This window comes from Trachemys scripta, chromosome 3, assembly GCF_013100865.1.
Source record: "Trachemys scripta elegans isolate TJP31775 chromosome 3, CAS_Tse_1.0, whole genome shotgun sequence".
Taxonomy (NCBI): Eukaryota; Metazoa; Chordata; order Testudines; family Emydidae; genus Trachemys; species Trachemys scripta.
Window position 1 is genome coordinate 81,845,230 of NC_048300.1, and position 24,059 is coordinate 81,869,288.

At 41.8% G+C, this 24,059-nt stretch overlaps 1 protein-coding gene across 1 annotated transcript in view; it reads left to right on the forward strand.

Annotated features, from left to right (window-relative positions):
- The window catches only part of RNASET2 (ribonuclease T2), a 39,211-nt gene extending 33,303 nt beyond the window's left edge, over nucleotides 1-5,908 (forward strand). The window contains exons 8-10 of the mRNA XM_034765235.1: nucleotides 2,663-2,708; nucleotides 2,881-2,955; nucleotides 5,388-5,908. Of these exons, the coding sequence (XP_034621126.1) occupies nucleotides 2,663-2,708; nucleotides 2,881-2,955; nucleotides 5,388-5,576 (310 nt within the window). The 3' untranslated portion in view covers nucleotides 5,577-5,908. The remainder of the gene's footprint in view (nucleotides 1-2,662; nucleotides 2,709-2,880; nucleotides 2,956-5,387) is intronic.
- The last annotated feature ends 18,151 nt before the right edge of the window (nucleotides 5,909-24,059 follow it).

Sequence of the window (24,059 nt, forward strand, 5' to 3'; positions counted from 1 at the left end):
CAAAAAGAAGAACAGGAGTACTTGTGGCACCTTAGAGACTAACAAATTTATTAGAGCATAAGCTTTCGTGGACTACAGCCCACTTCCGAAGAAGTGGGCTGTAGTCCACGAAAGCTTATGCTCTAATAAATTTGTTAGTCTCTAAGGTGCCACAAGTACTCCTGTTCTTTTTATGGGTTAAGCAGAAATGAGTTGGGTGCCTGCCTCTTTCCACACAAAATGCCCTAAGGAGGAGTGGATGCTACCCACCTTATAATTTTTAGCCCACTGGTTAGAGCATTTACATGGGATGTGGAGACCCAGATTCAATTCCCCCTTCTCTGCTAGAGGGGGAGAAGGGATTTTAAGAGGGGTCTCCCATCTCTTAGGAGAAGGCTTTAACCACTGACCTGTGGGGTTGTGACAAATATTGCAGTTTCCTGCAGTATCTTTGGGAAATCTTACTGTATTAAGTGTGTATCACTGTGGACCAGGGACTGTATGTAGTTCCATGGGGGAGGGTAACTATATCCCCTCCAGGAGTAAGAACAGTGGGGGGTGATTAGGCAAATTCACTCAGGTTGTAACATTTCCAGAGAGGCACCACCTCCTAAAGAGGCTCACTTACCCTAGTTCAAGCAGCATTCTCTAGAGGCCAGCGGACAAAGGAAGGACTTTTTGTTAAATACCCTGAGTTTAAACTGACTCAAAGCCTTCATTCTAATCCAGCAAAGACAGGATGTCTGGTCCAAAGGGGGGCCCCAATCCTTAGGAAAGGTTTCGAAGGACTGACATGGACCAGAGCCCTTTTTGAAGATTGGGGTGGGGGAGCGCAGGGAGGGAATTTCTGATAAGCTTATTTAGCATGTGTAGGTTCTTTTATTGTTTGTAATATTTTCTCTGTAATGCTTTCACCTTAAGCATAAATATGCTTGCTTAGAAAGGCGTATGTGGTAACTTATACCTGTAGGCAATTATGCTGTTTATAACCTCTGAGGAAAAAAGCAAAGCAGGCCTGCTTAGGCAGTCTGCCTTGCTGGGGAATTCACAATGTAGGTAGGGGACTGCGCTGCCTGAAAATACTTTGATCAGAAGGCAAGAAGGGTGATGGCAAGGGAGCTGGAAGCCTGAGAGTGAGTGTCCTTGCTGGAGCACAAGGGAGAAATACAGGTGAAATTGCCTTGAACTATGACAGGGATATGCAGATGTGGGATTCCCTTAGTCTCTCCTGTTGAAACTGTGGATAAATGAGAGGTTAGAGCTGGGGTATTGGTCCCTGGGGTCTCCCACCTCCCAAATGGGTGCTCTTACCATTGGACTACAGCGTCATTCTCTCACTTTCTCTGGTCCAATGACATTTTAAGTATTTATACACAGTAGAACAGTCATTGGAGGAGAGAGAATGAGTCTGTAATCTGTTGGGTAGGTACCCACCTGGGAGCTGGGAGACCCTGGGTCCAGTCCACCTGCTCCAACCATTATTTCATTATCTATCCACAGTGAAACAGCTTCATCAGGAGAGCTTGAAAGAACCCTATATCTGAATACCCCTAGCTCAGTGGTTTGAGCACTCTTCTGGGAGGTGGGAGACTTCTGTTTTGAATCCTTCCTCCCCCTTTCAAAGAAAGGAGGGAATTGAACGTGGGGTCTCAGGCGAGTGCTTTAGTCACTGGGCTAAAAGTTGTAAGGTGGGTGGCGGCAGCCTCTTCGTCCTCTGGCAGAATTTTGAATGGGACCTTTCAAGCGCACCTACTGGGTTGGGCACTGCCTCTACTTAGGTGGGCTAAGGACTATCTTCCCCTCATTCATGGATCACCCTGGGACTTAGACAGGAGACAGGTGTCAGAACATCTAGAGGAAGGCAGCAGTGAACATGCACAGAGGCAGGAACATAGGTACCTACAGAACTTTTACTATGAAAAACTTAGGTGCTGAGTGAGCGTGGATGCCTACAGGGTTCAGTGGGAGTATTGAGGATCTCAGTGGAGGCAAAAGAGGGACTTGGGTGCCTAAAACATGGACTCAGATGTCTAAAACAGGGATCCACCTATCCTGCTTAGCTTTATTGAATGACTTATAATTTAAAAATATGCTTTTAATATTAAATAAACTGGAAAACTTGATTATTCTCAGCTGACAATGGTCCTGAATCGCGAGCCACACTCCAGCTGCTTTGTGCTCTTCCACTGGTTACAAAGTGACTTTAAACTTGGCAAATCTCCCCATGTACAGGGATTTCCAGTAGCACACAGTGACCATAACAACTCCTACTCCTCTCCCTCCCTCTGGTCAGCTGCGGGAAAAGAGATGTGACCTGCTGCTCTAACCTGTATCAGGTGACTGGCACACCATAGCTCATGGATTTGGGGAGTGCAGAGAATGCTGTGGGCCCCCTCCCAGCTGCAACTGAGGATCTGGCTCTAATGGTTAAAGTCAATTCAAGCAGGAGAGGAGGGAGTTCTCATTGCACTAGCCAAAGGGTAAGGGGAATGCTAGTTACCCAAGCTCGGGAAAGGAGGGGAAGTTGAGCTTCTCCCATTCTCCTTGCTTTAATCTGTCTGTCTAGCTCCCTCACTAGGATTTTCCGTTTACCCATTGATTAGCTGTAGTATATCTACCTGCAGTGACTCCCATGAAACGTAAGATGTATTACTCCACAAAAGGCATTTTGTATTCATTTCAGTTGTCTCCTGAAAGTTGGGATAAAGCCAAGCAGTACCTATTACCAGGTAAGAAGCTGTCATACTTATAAAGTCATTTTAATGTACCGCTGCTAGAAGGAGTGGGTAGCTTCAAACCTGCTGCAGATAAGCAATCTCTTCTAATTGTATAGCTGTTTACAGTTGTTTTTCATGAAAAAGGCTTTTTGTGACTATACAAATATGGCTTTTAAATCTTCAGATGACAGCCATAAAAGAAGCCCTTACAAGTGTTTATGGAGTAACACCAAAGGTTCAGTGCCTTCCTCCAGAAGAGGTAAAACTTTCTTTTATTTTTCCCTTATTGATTGAAGTAGTAAACAAAAGTTTACCTTGATGAAACTAAATTTATTAACTTCTGATGATTTTCCTCTCTTTTGCTTCTATGTTGGGACATTCCAAGTATCCCCTGAAATATATTTACTTCAAAGCATACAGTACTCAACTGACTCATCTTAAGCCAAATTTTAGCTCTGTCCTACTAAAAATAAAAAGACTTTGCCTGATAACACATGTGGATCAGGCAAATTCAGAGGCTTACCTGGTGTCCCCAAAGAATTCCTGTTCGAAGAAGTTTAAACAAAGCTTTATGGCTTTTCCTATGATTCAGAAAGACAGAGATAAATGGTCTGCCTTCTCCAGCCAATGCTGCCTAAAACTCTGATTCCATTTTCCCTTTCCATGCCAGCAACTGATCTGTAAGTTAGCGTGCAGTAGTGAATTTAGTGTGCGCAATCAGTACATTATTCACAAATATAATTCTACCTATCTATACCAAAGTAAAATAAACAATATATTTAAGCTACAAAACAATGCACATGACATTGAGTTTAGTTAGCTATATAGCTGTGATTTCCCCCTCCCTTTTAACTATCACTTTGTGATGTGACCTTTCCTAAAAAGGTCACAGAACAGCTCTAACAATCACTAGACTCCCTTTATCACAGTTTAATAAAGCTGTTTTGCTGGAAAACATTTGGTGGAGTTAGCCCACACACGCAGAAAGCTATTTCATGAAAACCATTCCAAGTTAAAATTGCTTTTAGAGTTGAATATCTTTTGTGTTGTCAAGTTAATTTGCTTTAGCAATATTCTGAGTCTTTGTGCTCAGCCTCTCCTTTCTCACATTTAAACCCACTAAATCATAGCTTCTAAAGTCAGAAGGGACCCTCATGATCATCTAGTATGACCTCCTGCATATTGTAGGCCACAGAACCTCACCCACCCACTTCTGTAATAGACCCATAACCCATGGCTGAGTTACTGAAGTCCTCAAATCATGATTTAAAGACTTCAAGTTACAAAGAACCCACCATTTACACTAGTTTAAACCTGCAAGTGATCCTTGCCTCATGCTGCAGAGGAAGGCAAAACAAAAAAACAAAAACAAAAAAAACAGGGTCTCTGCCAACCAAGGGGAACATTCCTTCCTGATCCCAGATACGGCATCAGTTAGACCCTGAGCATGTGGGCAAGACCCACCAACTATCAAAACCAGTTGCCTCCCTTTTAAGGGCTTTTTAAACAACAAATTAAAATTGGAGTTTTGCTATCAATTTCAATGGGAACAGGAAGTTGCTCCAGTGCTTTTAATCAAGGGAGGCTGTATACATGGGAACTGGTTAAAGACTGGTTATTTGTATTCTGGGAAAGGAGTAATAGGGGAGGCAATGATAGTGTTGCAAACAGTGATTGCTGTCATGAAGACTGCTCAGATGCTGCTATCACTCTTATATTTGTAATGCAACAGTGTCCAAAGGTCCCAGTCATGATTGGTGCCCCATTGTACTAGGCGCTGTGCAAACGTATGTGGAAATATGCTCCCTGCCTCAAAGAGCTTATGGTCTAATTACAGAACAACAAGCAGCTGCTAGTTGAAATAAAAAATGATAAAGGGAAATACATCTTTATAGAGCATGTAATCAAGCTGTGAAATTTTGCTCCTGCACAATATTTAGATAGTGGGTTAATTAAGAAAAAGATTTTTACAAGAGTCTCCTCAGGCTTCTAACTCCATTCCAGAATTACCTTGGGTCTGAGTTATAACAGTTTCTTATTATGTATGCGAGAGGGCACCAATACAGTAGTTTGGGATTGCTGGCAATGACAGGGTTGAAGGCGTATGATTAAAACAGTAGTAATAATTACAACAACATTGGGACCCAATCCTGCAAACACTTACTACCCAATAATATTTGTCACTGTAAGTTACCCTACTGAAGTCAGTGGGGCTTCTTCTGGTAGTAAGCATTAGGACCAGGAGTGTTTGCCAGATTGGATCCTTAAATTATGACATATACCAGCTGTGTATGCATTTACTTTATTACAAAAAAAAATCCAATATATTCCTTCGTTTTGTAGGATGACCAAATACTACAGTGATGAGAAATCTCTTTATCAGTGTAAATTAGACCTTCCCTCTACTAAGAATCTTACAAAATGATAGCCAATATCCTAGGTATCCAAATGGATTCATTTACCTGCACCCTTTGTGAATTGCATAAGGGGAACAAGGTGTCTGTACTATGAACTGTATGCAGTAGATACTTCTAGAAACATCATCCACCTGTACCCTTACAGTGGCATATCTTCAATATACCATAAGAACAAGCAATCGGTATCTAGAGGATTAGCTTATTGTCTCCTCTACAACAAGAAGCCTCTGTAAGTGCCTTTAAAAGCTGAGTATCTCATTTTTACTGTTTCTAGGGTGAAGAAGTGCAAACAATTGGTCAAATTGAATTCTGTTTCACCAAAGGGTTGGAGCTGAGAAACTGTACAAACTCAAGGGCTGATTCCTATGTAATGCCAAATAACTGGCATTTTGGACCTGAGGAGTTGTCTGTCTGTAATGACACCCTGACGTATTACCCTGCACAGGTTAAGTTTTACAACTGAAGCCTCCAGAACTTGAAATACTTGGTAACAGATACTTTGCAAAGCAATGGAAAAAGCTGTTTTGAGTAAATGATACTATGCTTGCCTACCTCACGGGAGTGTTGTGGGGATTAATGTTTGAAGTGCTATAAGTATAAGGTGATTCTTTTGTATTAAAGAGGCAATGGGCCAGATTCTAATGTCAGATACATAGCTGGAAATCTACAGTAATTGCACTAGTTTAACTAAGGTCGGAATCTGATTGTGTTTTTTACAATAGGAAACACTGTTTAAAAGAGAAATGACTTCTCAACGTTCAGAATTGCATTAAAGTCCGATTCTTTATCTGGGCACTCTTTTTTGTTTATTTGTTTGTTTTTTTGGAATTGCGAACAGAGCATGAATTAATTCCTCAGACCACTATAAAAAGATTCTTATTTCTCAGTTTCTTGGGAGAAAAACTTATTCAGACATAATAACTAAGGGGCTTGTTCAGAGCTCCTTATTCAAGCAAAACACTGATTGGCTTCAATAAGAATTTTTCCGGGGAGTGTTGAATAGAGGTCCTGTCCTATGTGATGTTAAGCCCCTTTTAGACCCATTGAAGTAATTGAGCATTTTGTGTGACTGTTATCTCACAGGACTGGGCTTGTTATCTTTGTGTTGTCTTGTTTGGTGAATGAAAAGCTAAAATGCAAACTTCCAAATGTGGCCAGTGACCATTGATGTTTTTGATGTCCCAGTTTTTGGCTGCCCTTTTCAAAATGCCAAGATTTCCCTCCCCTCCAGGTTCTGAACATCTGTATTTCTCATTGGTCTGAGTTGTGAGTGCTCGGCTAGTCTGAAAATTACACACAAGATGTCTGACTGGGCAGCCAAAACTGGAGGCACCCATAATCAGTAGCTAGTTCTGAAACTGCTAGCCTGAATGACTCCATATTCTTCTGACATATCTGATAACACCAAGCCCAAATGTTTGAAAACCTGAGTGAGACAGGCCCTTAAAACATCAAGATTAAAAAATTGGATTCTGTTTATATGCTCTCTTCTAGCTTGAGTTATTAAGGTTCATAAGTCCAAGCTTTTTTCCACAATGGCTATAATTTTTTTTCTTTTAATGAAAACTGAGATCATGTAATCACATGACTTCAGGAGCTAAGACTTCAAGAAAAAACACCAAATATTGTAAGATTTGCAATAAAAAAAATGCAAGAGTTGGCAGCATGCATAGCTATCAAAATTTAGTTATATAACATTAAATATGGTTAAGGTTTTTTCATTTGAGGCCAAGTATGTGTTGTATCTAATACAGAGAAGTATTTTGATGCAAATTTTTTAAGTTGCTTTTGAAAGAAGGTGTGGTCTGGGAAATTATACAGGTGGAGTTGCACCTCTTCAGATATAATTCAGCAGAATGCAGTACAGTGTGTTCTGAGTGTTAGGGGGAAATTAGTGTAGAAACATGAAGTACTATATTAGTAAGTAAAATGAACATTTCCTCTTAGAATCAGATTGAGTAAATATAAATGGTTTATTTGGTTTTCCTCTGTCTCACTCCTTTGTGCCATCCCATATTTTAAAGAGCCCACTACAGTAACATTCAAAATGCTATGGTAATTGGGCAATTACTTCAGAATACCATAGAACTTATTCAAATAAAGCAAATATTAATAAACCATGCAGATAAGTACATTCCATGATCTGTTTAATTCCTTTTCCTGCTAGCGAGAGCTTCCTGGATTCTGTATTTTCTTTTCATTATGAAAGAGGGAACTTACTAATGAAGTGTTAATGTATAGACTTGAGCCATTAAAATTCCTTTTGTCCTACAGGAAGGGATTCACCCCTTTCCTCCTCAAATTTTATATTATTGTTTTTTTTGGTTTTTTTTGTTTTTTTTTTTTTTTAAAGTGATGTTCAATAGAACTGACTTGATAGGTCAGGAACATAAGAACAGCCATACTGGGTCAGACCAAAGTCCATCTAGCCCAGATACTGTCTTCCAACAGTGGCCAATGCCAGGTGCTTCAGAGGAATGAACAGAACAGGTAATCATCAAGTGATCCATATATCCCATATGAGGAATTTTTTAAAGGGACAGGACTTATTGCATTGTTGCATCAATAAAGAATAAATCACATTATTTTGTAACACTTTAATATTGTAAAGCAAACTGACTTCAAAGGATGCTGGTATTATATGGTTTGGTACGTTTCACTGATTCCTGTGTGGGGTGGCCGAATACACTATTGAATTTTACTAATAAATATTAAGAGACAAATTCTGTTCTTCATTTTGTAGGTGGGGACTCCAGCTGAGTTCTGTGGGAATTTTGCATGTATATGAAAGAGCACAGATTGGCTCAAAGGTCAGAAATAATTCACTGCTTGTCAGTATTACTTTGGACTGAATCCAGAGAAAGTCAGTGAAACTTTCAGGGATGGTACTTTGTCTTCTGCTAATGCTGTGAGCATCCATAGTTCTTTGATCAGGACTGATTTAGTAATGAACAAGGTATGAAATGATCAGTAATAAGAGGAAATCTTTGTTTTGGGATCTTTTAAAATTTCAGTATGTATGTTTGTCCAGTAACACATCTGTTTGTAACGGTGAGTGCTAGTGCAGGATCCCTTAATGCAATGATTTTCAATAGAACTGTGTTGGTATTGTTGAATAACTTCTCAGTGCACAGTAAAGAGTTACAGGGACATGGCCTGCTAGTGGTAGGGCCCAAAGTCAGGACCGCCTTACCCTGAGGCGAACTGAGGCAGCCACCTCAGGTGCCAGACTGGGGGGGAAGGGGCGCCACTAGGACCCAGAGTGTAGAAAATTGTTTCTGCTACTGGTGCATATGTATTCTCTCTGGTCTAGATGCACAGAGATGATGGAGTGCTGTGCTGGAGGAAGGAGGGCACAAGAGACATAACAGGCAGGCAGGAGTAAAGCTGAGAGGGAATAACAGAAAGCAGCAGGAGCTGCAGGGAGAGAGAGGAGGAGGAGCCTCTTATGCACCTCTCTAGCACCCCCAGGAGCCTGGACTGATCAACATCAGCTTCTCAGGGAGCTTCCTGTTTCCTGCTGCTTCCCTGAACCCACTTGAGGAGAACAGGCAGTCAACTGAAGTAGTAGGAGCCAGTTAGGCCCTTAAGAGGCTGATATCTTCCTTCACTCAGGCCTTGCTACCAGCCTGCTGATTTGTCCCCTTCAACTGGGTGTTGAAAGCCACTATAACTGGCACAGAACAGCAGTCATGAGTGAAAGAAGAAAACGCCCCTCTGGGGCAGCATTCAGAAAAAGGAAGCAAGCAAAGGAAGCTTTTCTATCTAAGCAGGAAGGAGCTCTCCTGAGATACATAGACACAGATGTTCACGGTGAGCCTTCCGGCCCCAGTGAGGATGTGAGTGGTGAGGAGATGCCTGATCTTCCAGTTAGTCAGAGTGCAGATGACCTGGCAGCTACTGCAGCATCCATATCTCCATCTCAAATGGATGTAATTATGCACATTCCTGAAGAAAAGTGTAGATCAGAGAAGAGTGTGGTGGAGGCGCAAGAAACAGCTGCTGCTGTGGACCCACTTGAGCAGTAGCCTGAGGGACTTCTTTGTACTGCATGGGCCACAGCAAGTGAAAAACTTCATGTTCCCCAAAGACAATGAAAATAGAAGTTTCCATCCAACACATTACTGGCGTGAAATCCCCAATGGTGACAAAGTGGAGAGGCCATAGCTTATGTACTCAAAAACTCAGAATGCTGCATACTGTTTTTGTTGCAAACTTTTCCAGTCTAATATTCCAGCTACATTGGGTTCTACAGGAACTAAGGACTGGAAAAATCTGGCATGCCATGAGAAGGCAGCAAGTCACTAGAGAGCATTCCATAGGTGGAAAGAGCTTGAGATGAGACTAAGGTTAAAGGCCACCATAGATGATCAGCATCAAGAGATGATTGCATCAGAGTCTCTTTACTGGCAAAATGTTCTGAAAAGGCTCATTGCCATTGTGAGAATGCTTGCTACCCAAAACCTAGCACTCCGTGGCACTTCAGATCAGCTGTATGTGCCAAACAATGGAAACTTTCTTAAAATTGTGGAACTGATGGCTGAGTTTGATGGGAGCATCTAAGAAAAGTCACCACGCAAGAAATGTACACACACCACTACCTTGGAAAAACAATTCAAAAAGAGATCATACAGTTACTGGCAACAAAAGTCAAATAGGAGATTGTGGCAGATACGAAGTCAACAAGATATTATTCTGTTATTCTGGACTGCACACCTGACATCAGCCATACAGAACAAATTACTTTAATGGTGGTGACAGAGCATTTTCTAGAATTTATTGACATTGATGATACTACAGGAGCTGGTATGACAAATGTGCTTCTTAAAAAGCTGGAAGATATGGGAATTGCGATAGCTGACATGAGAGGTCAGGGCTACGATAATGGTGCCAACATGAAAGGAAAGAACAGAGGAGTGCAGACACAGATCCGAGAGTTAAACCCTCAAGTTTTTTGGGTTTTTTGTCCCATGCAGTTCTCATTCATTGAACTTGGTGGTCATCGATGGCAAATTTTGAAGCAACATCTGGGAACATCCTCTCTGACTCTGAAACCACTGAGTGTCACACGATGGGAAAGTCGAGTGGAGGCAATAAAGCCTATCAAACACCAAATTGGGAACATAGATGATGCCATCATTGCCATTATGGAGGATAATGCTATGACAGGAATTGTTCGTGGGAGAACAGTGGCAGAGGGCAATGGAATCACCAGAAACATACATAACTTCAAATTTCTGTGTGGCTTAGTGTTGTGGCATGACATACAGTTTGAAATAAATGTTGTAAGCAAGAGACTCCAAGGCGTTGATCTTGATATATCTGGAGCAATGGAACAACTGGACAAAGCAAAGTCATACCTACCATCTTACCGGTTAGATGAGGGATCTCAAAATGTTCTGAAGAGTGCACAGAAGTTGGCAGAGGAACTTCACACTGAAGCTATTTTCCCACCCATTCAAGAATACAAGAGTCACCAAAGAAGAAGACATTTTGATTACAAGGCACGGGATAATCCCATAAGAGACCCCAAACAACAATTCAAAGTTGAATTCTTTAACCAGGTGCTAGATTGTGCAATACAGTCAGTTGAAGAACATTTCATGCAGCTCAAGGAACACAGCAGTATATTTGGGATGTTGTATGATATTCCAAAACTCTTCACTATACCTGAAGAAGACCTACACCAGCAATGCAGGGCACTAGAGACAGTGTTGACACATGATGACATGTGCGATATTGATGCGAGTGATTTAGGTCAGTGGTTCTCAAAGCTGGTCCGTCGCTTGTTCAGGGAAAGTCCCTGGCGGGCTGGGCCGGTTTGTTTACCTGCCGCGTCCACAGGTTTGGCCGATCGCGGCTCCCACTGGCTGCGATTTGCCGTCCCAGGCCAATGGGGGCTGCGAGAAGCGGCACGAGCCGAGGGATGTGCTGGCCACCGCTTCCCACAGCCCCCATTGGCCTGGCGCGTGAACTGCGGCCAGTGGGGGCCACGATCGGCCGAACCTGCGGACGCGGCAGGTAAACAAACCAGTCCGGCCCACCAGGGGCTTTCCCTGAACAAGCAGCGGACCGGCTTTGAGAACCACTGATTTAGGTGATGAGCTGAAAGCCCTTTCAAGGTACATTTCAGTAGGATCAACTCCAAAGGCTGTTCTGGAATATATGTGCACAAATAAGATGACCACCCTCTCTCCAAATGCTTTTGTTGCTCTGCTCATACGTCTAACACTTCCTGTAACAGTTGCCAGTGGAGAGCGCAGCTTCTCCAAGCTGAAGTTAATAAAAACACATCTACGCTCCACAATGACACAGGAGAGGCTGGTTGGCCTTGCAAACATCTCAGTAGAGCATGAGCTGGCCCAGACTGTGGACCTTCAGGAAGCAGTTCAAATCTTTGCGACTAAGAAGGCACGGAAAGCACCACTTTGATTATTCAAACAGATAAAAATGCCAGTGTTTACTATGCAGACAAGAAAAGTTACTTTTGCTGTTCAGGCATTTGAAAGTTAAGTGTTACTTAAAATTTTTGAACGTGGCATTTTAAGTTGTTAGTTCTCCTTTATTGGGGTAGGTAGCAGAGCAGTATCATGAGAGGAGTAAAACAGGAAGAAGGCAGAATTGAGACCTTTCAAAGTTTTGGCCCAAGCGAGGGGGCAGGGGGGCGTCATTTGAGCTCCCCACCTCAGGTGCCAAAATGTTGTGGGCCGGCCCTGCCCAAAGTTACATTTACATCAGGCTTTTGGAAAATACATTTTCAAAAGCCTGATGGAAATGTTTGCATGAAACTAAACAAATATGTTTGCTGACTAATGATTTCCTGTAAAGTTGTGAATCCAAACTACAGCACCGTGTGAAGTGCACGAAACTCAAAGTGAAACAAACCTTCATCCTAGAAGCTTGCACTACATGCAGAGTGCTCATTAACATTCCATTTTAGGTCCTTACACTTTCCTCAGTTCATGCCAGAATTTTCCAAGCGATCGTAACAGTTGAGACTTACCTAAAATGCATGAAATAACGAGAACATACTTGCTTTCAACAGAGTCTTTCTGAAACCATTAATATGGCTTTTTTCTTCTAATTATGGAGAGCTATCTTTGACAAGTAGGGAGACTGGCAGAAAATTAATCCCTGTTGGGTGAAATTCTGTTCTGTGCAGAAAACCAGCACAAAGCTTATGTGCTTCTTTAATACCATTTCAACTCTCAAAATAGGGCTTCAGTGGTGCATAAGCTTTGTGCTGGTCCTTTATGCAGATGTTGATTTCATCCCAGTATGAACAACAAGTTATATTGCCAACCCCAGGGATTTAAAAAATATCCCATGAATCAGTCAGCTGGCTTCTTTTTATTTGTTTTCTGGAGCTGGATCCATCAGGCTCTGTGTTTTCAAGCTTTGCTACACAATCATGAGGGCTGGAAACATTTCTTCTTCAGTGAAAGCTGTGATTCTCACATAACATAAATCTAGGAGCCAGGGCTTAAATACCGCATAGAGTGAGAGTCATGATAAAATCATAGGAGTTGGCAACACTGCTAAGCCCTCCCACTTCAATTATAACTTGGGCACTTAAAAACAGTAGCTTTAGACTTTCAAGTTAGTGTACACCTCAAAGGCTTCAGCAATAAGTACTCTAGGGTACTTTTTTAAACTGCCTTCATTTTATTCTGCTATTGGAAACTTATTGGCCCAGTTTTGACATTTTGTGATACTGTCCATTATCAAAAGTACAATCAGCAGCTTTCATTCATAATTCAGGATATAACTATTGAGTTTAACTGGCCTTTTGAAAGTCTTTTTGAAAAACACGTAAGTTGTAGAATAAGAGCTTGATTACGTGTGGAAGCTATTGCGAAATAAACTAAGGCGTGAATTTAAAAAGTGCAATAACTATTCCACATTAAATCCCCATGTTGACACTCTTATTCTGCACTAAGGGTGCCTTTTTGTGGTTTAGCTTAATCCACTTTAGGTTAATCAAAGTGCACAAAGGTATGTTTAGTGTGGAATAAGCGTGCCTACACAGGGAACTATTGCGGAATAACTATTCCAAGCTATTTCCCAGTGTAGACAAGCCCTAAGAGTCACTTTTGCTAGGTGTAGAAAATGCTTATTAATTGGGGATTGGCTAAAAGGGTACCTGATCTGTGTTCTCCATTGCCCCAAGAACTTTCAAGATACTACATCTTAGTATCATTGTTAACCTTTTTAATGGAGAGAAAACAATGACATGATTCAATAGCTGCAATCTCCCCAGAATCTCTCATGGAGAACTAGTTTAACATTTTCTATCACTTCCGAGTTTTATTATTAACTCAACTGTGTCATTAACCCAACTAAAAGAAAATAGAATGCTCGAGACTTGACAGTAAATATGGCTTCTTTGGAGCCTACATTTTCTGCAGGCCTTTGTTTAGTGCTAACAAAAGTGGATACAGCATGGAAAAAAATCATACCAGCAAATGCCGAATGCTGTATTGTACAGTTATCAGTTGTTGTTTGGCTGAACTTCTGCAACTTTTTCTCAGTCATACTCATACCTGGCTGTCAACAGCCAGGAAGGTTTTTCAAAATTGAAAAGTGGCAATAGAGTTGTTGATTCATGTTGTGCAGATTGTTTAGTGGACGTTTAAATCAATAACATAGTGTTCAGCTTTCTTCTTCTCTTCCTGTATCACAGGATGCTGCTAAGAATAATATCTTTATGTATAATGCCAAACAAAAGTTGGGGGGGCGTAATGTTAATACCTATAACAACTCTCTGTGAAGACTAGAAATCTCTAATACAAACCAGTTTTAATAAAATCTAGGCGAAACAACCAAGAGTGCAAATATATACTTTAAATGCAGGGAAATAAGAAAACAATGGTCTAGATGTGACACACTAGCAGACAACCTTGCCACAGTGAAATATACAAATATAAAGCCAACTCTTCCCAAATACAGAACCAGTGAAGACAAACAAGTATAAACTGGAAAGTACAAAGCACGTTGCCAACCCAGAGAGGAATAATTGCAACTAATGTAACAGAGGAGAGATTGTGATTGACAAGCACTTGCTATGCTAGTGTACAAGCTTCCCATTACTGTGAGAAATATATTCCATACCTTATCACAAATGTGAGACTTTTCATTTAAAAAACTACATAACTGAAGGAGAAAGATGGCAGAGATAGCATCGTGCTAAGTAGCAGCCTGCTATTGAATATAAAAGAAAATTAAAAATAATCATGAGTCAACCCAGGAAATTAAACACCAAACACACGCTGAAGTCCTGTTCTGGGCACATGAATTTACCTTAGAGATCCCCTCCAAGATCTTGGGTTCCATTACACTTTGGCCACACTTCTATATCTCATATTAAAAAAATATTTTGAATTTGCTTTGCCACTAACAGTTTAACAAAACACTACAGCTGTTAAGTATAGTACCTTGGTTTTGGACTAAACTACCTGCTTAATTTCAAAGTCCTGCTGCAAGCCATGGAGGTATGAGGATTCTTCGTAAATAGTCAGAATTTTTGTATTGGAAAGCATTAGGCAACCTTAATATTGAGGTCTTTGCTGCTCACCCTACAATCCAAAACATTACAAAAATCCAGGTGAAGTACAGGATATACTTAAGTCTGGGCCAACATCTGACAAGCTCTCTCAGATTTATCCACAGATATCTTAACACTAAGAACATAAGAACAGCCATACTGAGTCAGACCAATGGTCCATCTATCCCAGTATCCTGTCTTTTGACAGTGGCAGGTGCTACATGCTTCAGATGGAGAGAATAGAAGAGGGTAACCTACTGAGTGATCCATCCCCTATCATGTAGAGCCAGCTTCTACCAATCAGAGGTTTAGGGACACCTAGAACATGGGGTTGCATCCCTGACCACTTTGGCTAATAGTCATTGATGGATGTATCCTTCATAAACCCGTCTAATTCTTTTTTGAACCCTGTTATAGTTTTGGCCTTCACAACATCTCCTGGCATGAGCTCCACTGGTTGTGTGTGTGTTGCGTGAAGAAGTATTTACTTATGTTTGTTTTAAACCTGCTGCCTATTAATTTCATTGAGTGAACCCCTGGTTCTTGTGTTATAAGAAAAGGTAAATAACACTTTTTCCTCCACACCATTCATGATTTTATAGACCTCCATCATATCCCCCCGTCAGTTGTCTCTTTTCCAAGGTGAATAGTCCCAGTCATTTTAATCTCTCCTAATATGGGAGCTGTTCCATACCAAAATGGCATGCAGTATTCAAGGTGTGGGTGTACCATGGATTTATTTTGTGATGTGATATTTTCTGTCTTATATCCCTTTCCTCATGAGTCCTAACATTCGATTAGCTTTTTTGACTTCAGCTGCACTTTGAGCAGATGTTTTCAGAAAACTAGCCAGAGTGACTCCAAGGTCTCTTCCTTTAGTGGTAACAGCTAATTTAGATCCCATCGTTATGTATATAAAGTTTGAATTATGTTTGCCAGTGTGCATTACTTTGCACTTAATATTGATTTTCATCTGCCATTTTCTTGCCCAGTCTCCCAGGTTTGTGAGATCCCTTCGTAACTCTCTGCAGTCAACTTTGGACTTAACTAGTCTGAATAATTTTGTATTGTCTGCAAACTTTGCTTCTGTCAGCCAACGGTGATGAGGGCAGGCAAGCCTAGTGGCTGGAGCAGGCAGCAGACCTAGTAGCTGGAGTCAGAGCCAGAGTCAGTTGTTGGGAGACAAAGCCACAAGTAAAACTGGGAGGCAGAAACTGGGTGCCAGAGCCAAGGGTCGAGCTGGAGTCCCTAGTCAGGAGCCAGAGCCAAGGGTCAAACCAGAGGTCAAGAACTGGAGCGAGCATGGTAGTGGGCAAGAAAGGGTTCAAGGCAGGGGGAGGACAGAGGCAAGGCTGGGTGCAAGGCAGGAGCAGCAGGAACAAGATAACACAGGAGCAGGCACAGTGGTGGGCATGAGTTGAGAAACCAGCAAGCTGCTGCTGGCTTAAGAGCCGGCCTGCTAGCCGCTGCAGCCAATCAGGTTGCATAGCTAATCAGGCTGCCTGCTGCAGACCAGCTGCACTGATGAGGCTGTCTGGAGACTAGTTCTGCTGCAGGCCCTGATTCCTAACAGCGACCTCACTATTTACCCATTTTTCCAGATAATTTATGACTATGTTGAAGAGCACTGGTCCCAGTACAGAGCTTTGGGGGACCCTGCTATTTACTTCTCCCCATTGTGAAAACTGACAATTTAGTCCTATCCTTTGTTTCCAATTGTTTATCCGGTTACTGATCCATGAGAAGTCCTTTCCTCTTATCCCATGACTGCTTACTTTGCTTAAGAGCCTTTGGTGAGGGACCTTGTCAAAGGCTTTCTGAAAGTTTAAGTATATTATATTGATCACCCTGGTCCACATGCTTGTTGACCACCTCAAAAAATTGTGATAGATTGTTCAGGCATGGTTTCCCTTTACAAAAACCGTGTTGACTCTTCCCCAACACATCATGTTCATCTATGTGTCTGATAGTTCTGTTCTTTACTGCAGTTTCAATCAGTTTGCCTGGTACAGAAATTAGGCTCTTCCGGCCTCTAATTATCAAGATCACCATTGGAGCCTTTATTTAAAAAAAAAAAAAAAAAAATCAAAAAATCGGCATCACAAGAGTTCTCTGCCAGTTATCTAGTACAGAGACCAATTTAAGCGATAGGGTATATACCACAGTTACTAATTCTGCAATTTGGTATTTGAGTTCCTTCAGAAGTCTTGGGTGAATACCACCTGGTCCTGGTGACTTATTACTGTATAACATATCATAAAACCTCAATCTGGGACAGTTCATCAGCTCTATCACCTAAAAAGAATGGCTCAGATGAGGGAATCTCCCTCACATCCTCTGCAGTGAAGACTGATACAAAGAATTCATGTAGCTTCTCCACAACAGCCTTCTCTACCTTGAGTGCTCCTTTAGCACCTTGATTGTCTAGTGGCCCCACTGATTGTTTGGCAGGCTTCCTGTTTCTGAATTATGTAAAAAAATTTTTTGCAGTTAGTGTCTTTTGCTAGCCGCTCTTCAAATACTTTTGTGGCCTGCCTAATTATACTTGACTTACCAGGGTTTATGCTCCTTTCTATTTTCCCTGGCAATTACTTTTCTAAATAAAACACACCACCTCCATCCTCAGTCATGTCTGCATTCTTTAAAAGCACAAAGAAAATCTACTGTCAGCCTTGCAGAGCCAATACAGCTTCAGGAACGTGAGCTGGATTATTGTCTGGCTCATGCATCATCAAGAAAATCAACTAAATTCCAATAGCAAGATCACCTGTGCTACCTCATTGATTTAAAATTATATGGTTAGTTCCATCTGTGCCACCTCATTAAAGCTGGTGTGCAGAATTTTTATTACTAATAATGATGCCGTTGCCCACTCTGACACCAGTGGCCTGTTTGGACATCAGTGGTGCCCCTCTGCTGAGCGGTTAGTTTCCCAGTGGGGAAAAAAGATGAGTGATGCTGAGTCTGGTTTTACCTTGTGTAACTTGCTTTATTTCCACAGAAGCAGCAGTCCAGAAATGAGATAGTCAAACAGCATGCAGGGCAAGCCCTTCGTCCAAGAATCTCAGCCCAGTACCAATGCCCAGATCTCATGGCACAACGCTACCTCAAGAATGGCTTTGGGTGCTGATTAGAGTTAGAAAGCAAACTCTCCTGCTGTTTGCACAGCTTCCTCTCTCCCAAAGCTGCTTCTACAGACAGCCTTGCATAATCCAAAGCTAACACCACCGCATGTTTTATCAAAGTTAAAACTTCCTCTCAAGCTAAGAAAAAGAACCGGGAGGATTGTGTAATAGCAGCACAATATCATTGCCATGGAAAATTGTTCAGGCCAAGAATTTAACAAGATTCTTAAAGGGTTTGGACACTTATCCTGGTAACAAGAATATCTAAAGTTGTTATAATTAATATCAAACATTTCAAGGCTTAAACCAGTCTTTAACTAGTAGAGACTAGGATGAGACCCTAATGTGTGGCGTGGGCAGATTTCCCTACATCTTGCCTGCTGCAGAGGTCTTGTATCTTCCTCTGAAACATCTGGTACTGGTCACTGTCAGAGACAGGATACCGCAGGACTGATGGGGTGTGATAATTCCTATGCAACTGGTAGCATCAGCTTTAACGATACTGTCAAGGCTGCTTCCCCACTTTGAACTTTAGGGTACAAATGTGGGGGCCTGCATGAAAACTTCTAAGCTTAACTACCAGCTTAGATCTGGTCTGCTGCCACCACTCCCAAAATGCTAATTCCCTTCCCTGGGTAGCCTTGAGAGACTCTTCACCAATTCCCTGGTGAATACAGATCCAAACCCCTCGGATCTTAAAACAAGGAAAAAAAATCAATCAGGTTCTTAAAAAGAAGGCTTTTAATTAAAGAAAAAGGTAAAAATCATCTCTGTAAAATCAGGATGGAAAATAACTTTACAGGGTGATCAAACTTGAAGAGCCCAGAGGAATCCCCTCTAGCCTTAGGTTCAAAGTTACAGCAAACAGAGATAAACACTCTAGCAAAAAGGTACATTTACAAGTTGAGAAAACAAAGATAAAAACTAACACGCCTTGCCTGGCTGTTTACTTACAAGTTTGAAATATGAGAGACTTGTTCAGAAAGATGTGGAGAACCTGGATTGATATCTGGTCCCTCTCAGTCCCAAGAGCGAACAACCCCCAAAACAAAGAGCACAAACAAAAGCCTTCCCCCCACCAAGATTTGAAAGTATCTTGTCCCCTTATTGGTCCTTTGGGTCAGGTGTCAGCCAGGTTACCTGAGCTTCTTAACCCTTTACAGGTAAAAGGATTTTGGAGTCTCTGGCCAGGAGGGATTTTATAGTATTGTACACAGGAGGGCTGTTACCTTTCCCTTTATAGTTATGACAGATACATTAAGCAGAAAAAAACCCCACAGCTTTGACTGTCAGAAACAAGATTCCATTTGCAGAGCTGACAGTTAACTCCCCTTTTACCTGTAAACTGAGCAAATTTGGTATTAAAATTGCTGAGAAAAAGATAGAATTATTTTACACTATGATGTTGTTTGTATAAAGTCACTTTTCAGAATAGAATCACACTTTGTAGAAAACAGGCGGCTAGTTTCTATGGTGCCCACCATTGTCCTTTGTACCAAGAGCTTACATAAATCAGACAAGATAGGCCAGAACAGAATCAGCAAGAGCTAAAAGCTCATCAGTTATACTGTAATGATTACAAACTTCATAAACATGTCTGAGATATTCCAATAGGCAGCTTCTATCAGATCAGCTACTCTGCCAAATAATTATTAAAATTGCCATCATCAGATTCTATACTGAGAGAAACTATTACATATTTCCATCACAGGCATAAAACTTCCTCTTGTTGACCTATGTGGCAGTATTATCTGGGTAAAGTCTCACTTTAACCCAAAGACTCTTCCACAGGTTAAAGTGTTAAGGGTTCTTTCTCATGTTGGGAGAGTTGCACAGGTTATAACCATCATAGAAGTTGTGTTTGTCCAGAAAGCTTTTGCTGTCAGTCCCCCAAGACTAGATTCTTGAAGGCTACTGTTAGAGCAGTCTCAGTAAATGGACCCTGGCCCTGATATCACTTTCTGTGGGATAATCAAAGCTAGAGTTTGACAACATCCAAGTTGTGTTGTAAATCCTTTTATTTTAGGTACTTACCAGATGATGGAGGCATGCAGTTTTGCAAGATTTGTTGGCTATCAGGTAGGTTGATTAATAGTGTGATTATTTCTTTTGTTACCTAATGTGGGAAACAGCATTGTGGTCCATTGGGTGCTGTGACAAAGTTCCTCCTCTATCTTGGTGGGTCCTGTGCTTATTGGCAGATTTTCTTGCCACAGAGATTCATCATGTGGGTTGGGGAACAGCACAGAGACCTTCCCCTCTGGAAGAACCCATAGTCCAGGTCAATTGGGAGGTTTGGGGAGAACCCGGGCCCACCCTCTATTCCGGGTTCTAGCCCAGGGCCCTGTGGACTGCAGCTGTCTATAGTGCCTCCTGTAACAGCTGCATGACAGCTACAACTTCCTGGGCTACTTCCCCATGGCCTCCTCCAAACACCTTCTTTATTCTCACCACAGGATCTTCCTCCTGGTGTTTGATAACGCTTGTGCTCCTCCGTCCTCCAGCAGCACACCCTCTCAGCTCTTTGTGCCTCTTGCACCCAGCTCCTCACACTCACACCACAAACTGAAGTGAGCTCCTTTTAAAACCCAGGTGCCTTGATTAGTCTGCCTTAATTGATTCTAGCAGCTTCTTAATTGGCTCCAGGTGTCCTAATTAGCCTGCCTGCCTTAACTGGTTCTAGCAGGTTCCTGATTACTCTAGGGCAGCCCCTTCTCTAGTCACTCAGGGAACAGAAAACTACTCATCCAGTGACCAGTATATTTGCCCTCTACCAAACTCCTGTACCCCACTGGTCTGGGTCTGTCACAGTGCTTAGATACTTTGAAATTATTATGACAATTTTTATTATAATAATAACAATTTTAAAAAAATATCACAGTTGCTGGACACTGGCTTCACTTTTATGTAAATAATGGTTCTTGCTGCTTTTTGTTTGTCCTTAACCTTCTGAGAAATTCTCATAGGTTTCATTCTCTAAGTTCTAGAGGAGTCAACACCTGGCTCAGCCATTATGGAACCAAACTCGGGATCTTGGGGACCCATTGACCCTGTATACAAACTACCTTGTAATTTCAAATACAGTAGAACCTCAGAGTTACCAGCACCTCGGGAACAGGAGGTTGTTCATAACTGAAATGTTTGTAACTCTGAAGAAAACATTATGGTTGTTCTTTCAGAAGTTTACAACTGAACATTGACTTAATACCACTTTGAAACTTTACTATGCAGAAGAAAAATGCCGCTTTCCCTTTATTTTTTCAGTAGTTTACGTTTAACACAGTACTGTACTGTATTTACCTTTTTATTTTTTTTGAGTCTCTGCTACTGTCTGATTGCGTATGTCCAGCTCCAAAGGAGGTGTATGGTTGACTGGTCAGTTCGTAACTCTGGTCAGTTCGTAACTCTGAGGTTCTACTGTATGTAGTTTTGTTTTCAGTTAAACCCACTTCATAATCGATAATGACTTCAGAAAACCAAATTCTTATATCAAGTCAAGTGCGAAAAAATTTCATACAATCTTTCAAACTAGTGAATGTTCCTTAGCAGTGATGTTCTGAGAGAGCCTGACAACTGGATCCCTTGAAATTCAGAGGAAGGCATGTGCGCCCATTAATGGTTCTTAATCCTTTATTTGTGTTTCCCTCGTGTTCTAAAGACTGCAGCTAAAGAATGCTGACTGATGGCATTGGTTTGTTGTGGGGCATCTTACTGACTCACAAGCCCCCTGACAAGATCACAAATAACATCATCAGCATCTCCAAAAACTAATAGGGAAAAAAAATGGGAAAAGCAGACAGGGGCGGGAGACAATTCAAATGGTACTCCCACTGAGGGCATCCAAACTAAGCAACTACACCACCTAACTGCCACTCTAGATGCTTAAATCCAAAATTTAGATCCTCAAGGCTCCTACTCAGGTGCTGCCTAACCATGTAGGTACTTAAGTTCCACTGGTAAAATTCACTGGGTTCCAAAATGTCTGCTGGTGGGCATGCAAAAAGCCAGCTCTGTCCTGACATGCACCTTACACCTAAGCCCTGGCGGGATCCTCAAACTAGATATTTTCCTGCTTATCTTGTCTGCAGGGCCCGATCTGGTCGGGGTTCTTGGAGCACTCCTACCAAAAACAGGGCCAGTACAAAACAATGGTGGTGGTGCCACCGCACCCAAACCTCACACCAAATAGACCAGTGGATAGGACATTCACCCAGGCTGAAGGAAACCCAGGTTAAAAACCTCACTCTGTTTGAGTTGGAGTAGGGACTTGAACTTAGGTCTCCTACGCCTAACTCCTACATAAGAATCATAACCACTGGAAGAGTTCCTGGGCGTGGCTCTCTCAATCTCTCCTGTTGAAGTTGTTCCACTTTTTATAAAATCCCTGACTAGTGAGAGAGAGTGACTCTATAGGCTAGTGATCAGCACTCAGCTGGGAGACCCAGCTTCTAGGCCCTGCTCCAATAAAAATTTCATACAAAGTGGAATAGCTTCAATAAGAAAAATTTTCCCCAGCTATCTTATATCCCAGTAGTTCGAGCAATCATCTGGGAGATAGGATACCTGGTTTGCCAGTACCTGCTTCAACTCAGATGGATTTGAACCCGAGTCTTCCCCGTCTTGAGTGGGTGCTCTGGCTAGTGAGCATAAGGGAGACACTGACACCTCCCTTTTTTCCTCAGAAAAGGACTGATCTGGCTTAGGTGCTGAACTCCAGGAGAGGTCTGACAGCTGAGGATCCTAAATGGAGGCAGGCACCTCCTGTTAGGCACCTAGCTCCTTTTGAGGATCAGGGCTTAGGATCAACCCTTCTCCTTGGCATTTCCTATTGGGTAGCTTAGTTGGCTCCCTGCTCAGAATGCTGGCTTTTGTGAATCCTTCCCTTAGGGACCTGACTCTCCTCATCTATTTTATAGGGTGCCTGAGCACCTAACTCAGGGCTGCGGATTCCACCAGGGAGGCAGGGCACCTAAACGTTAGATGCTGTGTTGCTGAGTCTAAGTCCCCTTTGTGGTTCTAGTCCTCTGAGGCTGGTGATCAGAGGTCCTGAGCTCCTGCTTTCCAGTTGTCTTCCACTGGAAACTGACAGTGGATCTAGGGACAGAGGTAGGAAGTTTTCATGCATTGATAGTTTGATATAATCCCTCATGTGACAGATTCAGCCAAATATACATATATTTGAAAAAACAAATAACAGACTTTTAATTCAGATTACACAGTCCCTCCAGGTTTGCAAATCAGTAAGACAGGCAATAGTTTTTAGTTTGATACATACAGCACATTCTAATAACCCGCTGTCATTTTGAATGTGAGGTGATTAAGCATTCAGTATACAAGACTAATGGAGACTCATTACAGTCACTCAGAGAGTGAGAATGTACCTGTGCTTAAATTACAGATATTTAGCATCATACAAAGATTATTTTACTAGATACTTGGGGGGGAAAAAAAGCTATAGCTTCCTTATTATTCTGAAAAATGAATGCCTGCCTTACCACGGTTGTTCTAATCATTTCTCATTACAGTAAAAAGCATTGATTGAAATTAGATGTAGGATGACAGAATGTATCATTGTAAAATGAGATCATATGTTCACTATTATCTGATGAAGACCGTTTCCTGCTGAAATACCAGCTTTAAAAAAAAAAAAAAACTCAACGGTTATTAGCATTTGTGATTAACTGAATTAAGATTCTTCAAAGTGCATGTCTGGTCAGAAATGTGATTATAGAAAACAATTTCTTACCAAACCAGATCTGTTCTTTCAGAGTTCTCCTTTCTGTTGACTTTTTGACTAAAATGCATTTTTACTACTTTTTACTCCTGTGAACACCAAGGACTAATTCAGCATTGTGAGAGGGAGCTAGATTTTATTCTGACTCAGCCATAGAGGCCTGATCCAGCACCCACTGAAGTAAAGATCTCCACTAACTTCCAATGGGTGTTGGATTAGGTCTGCGGCCCTCACACGTGTTCTCAATGCATGCACGTAGTCCTTTGGAGTTACAAGATGTGGTCAGCCTCCATGGGCCGGTCAATACTTGTAACTCTACTAAGACTGCTGCTAAGGGTAATGCCATGCACAAGGACACCTGTGCACACTGGAACTGAATTGAGACCACTCTGGTTAAGGAACTAGCTTAGCACTTGGGGATCCTTTTAAGGTTCTGATCCTTCAGTTCATAGCATGCAAAAAGACTGCTGTGCCCGTATGAAAGTAATAGATCTTTGTGTTAGCTGTGGCCGTTTCCCAATGCACTACCAGCTGTAGGATTAG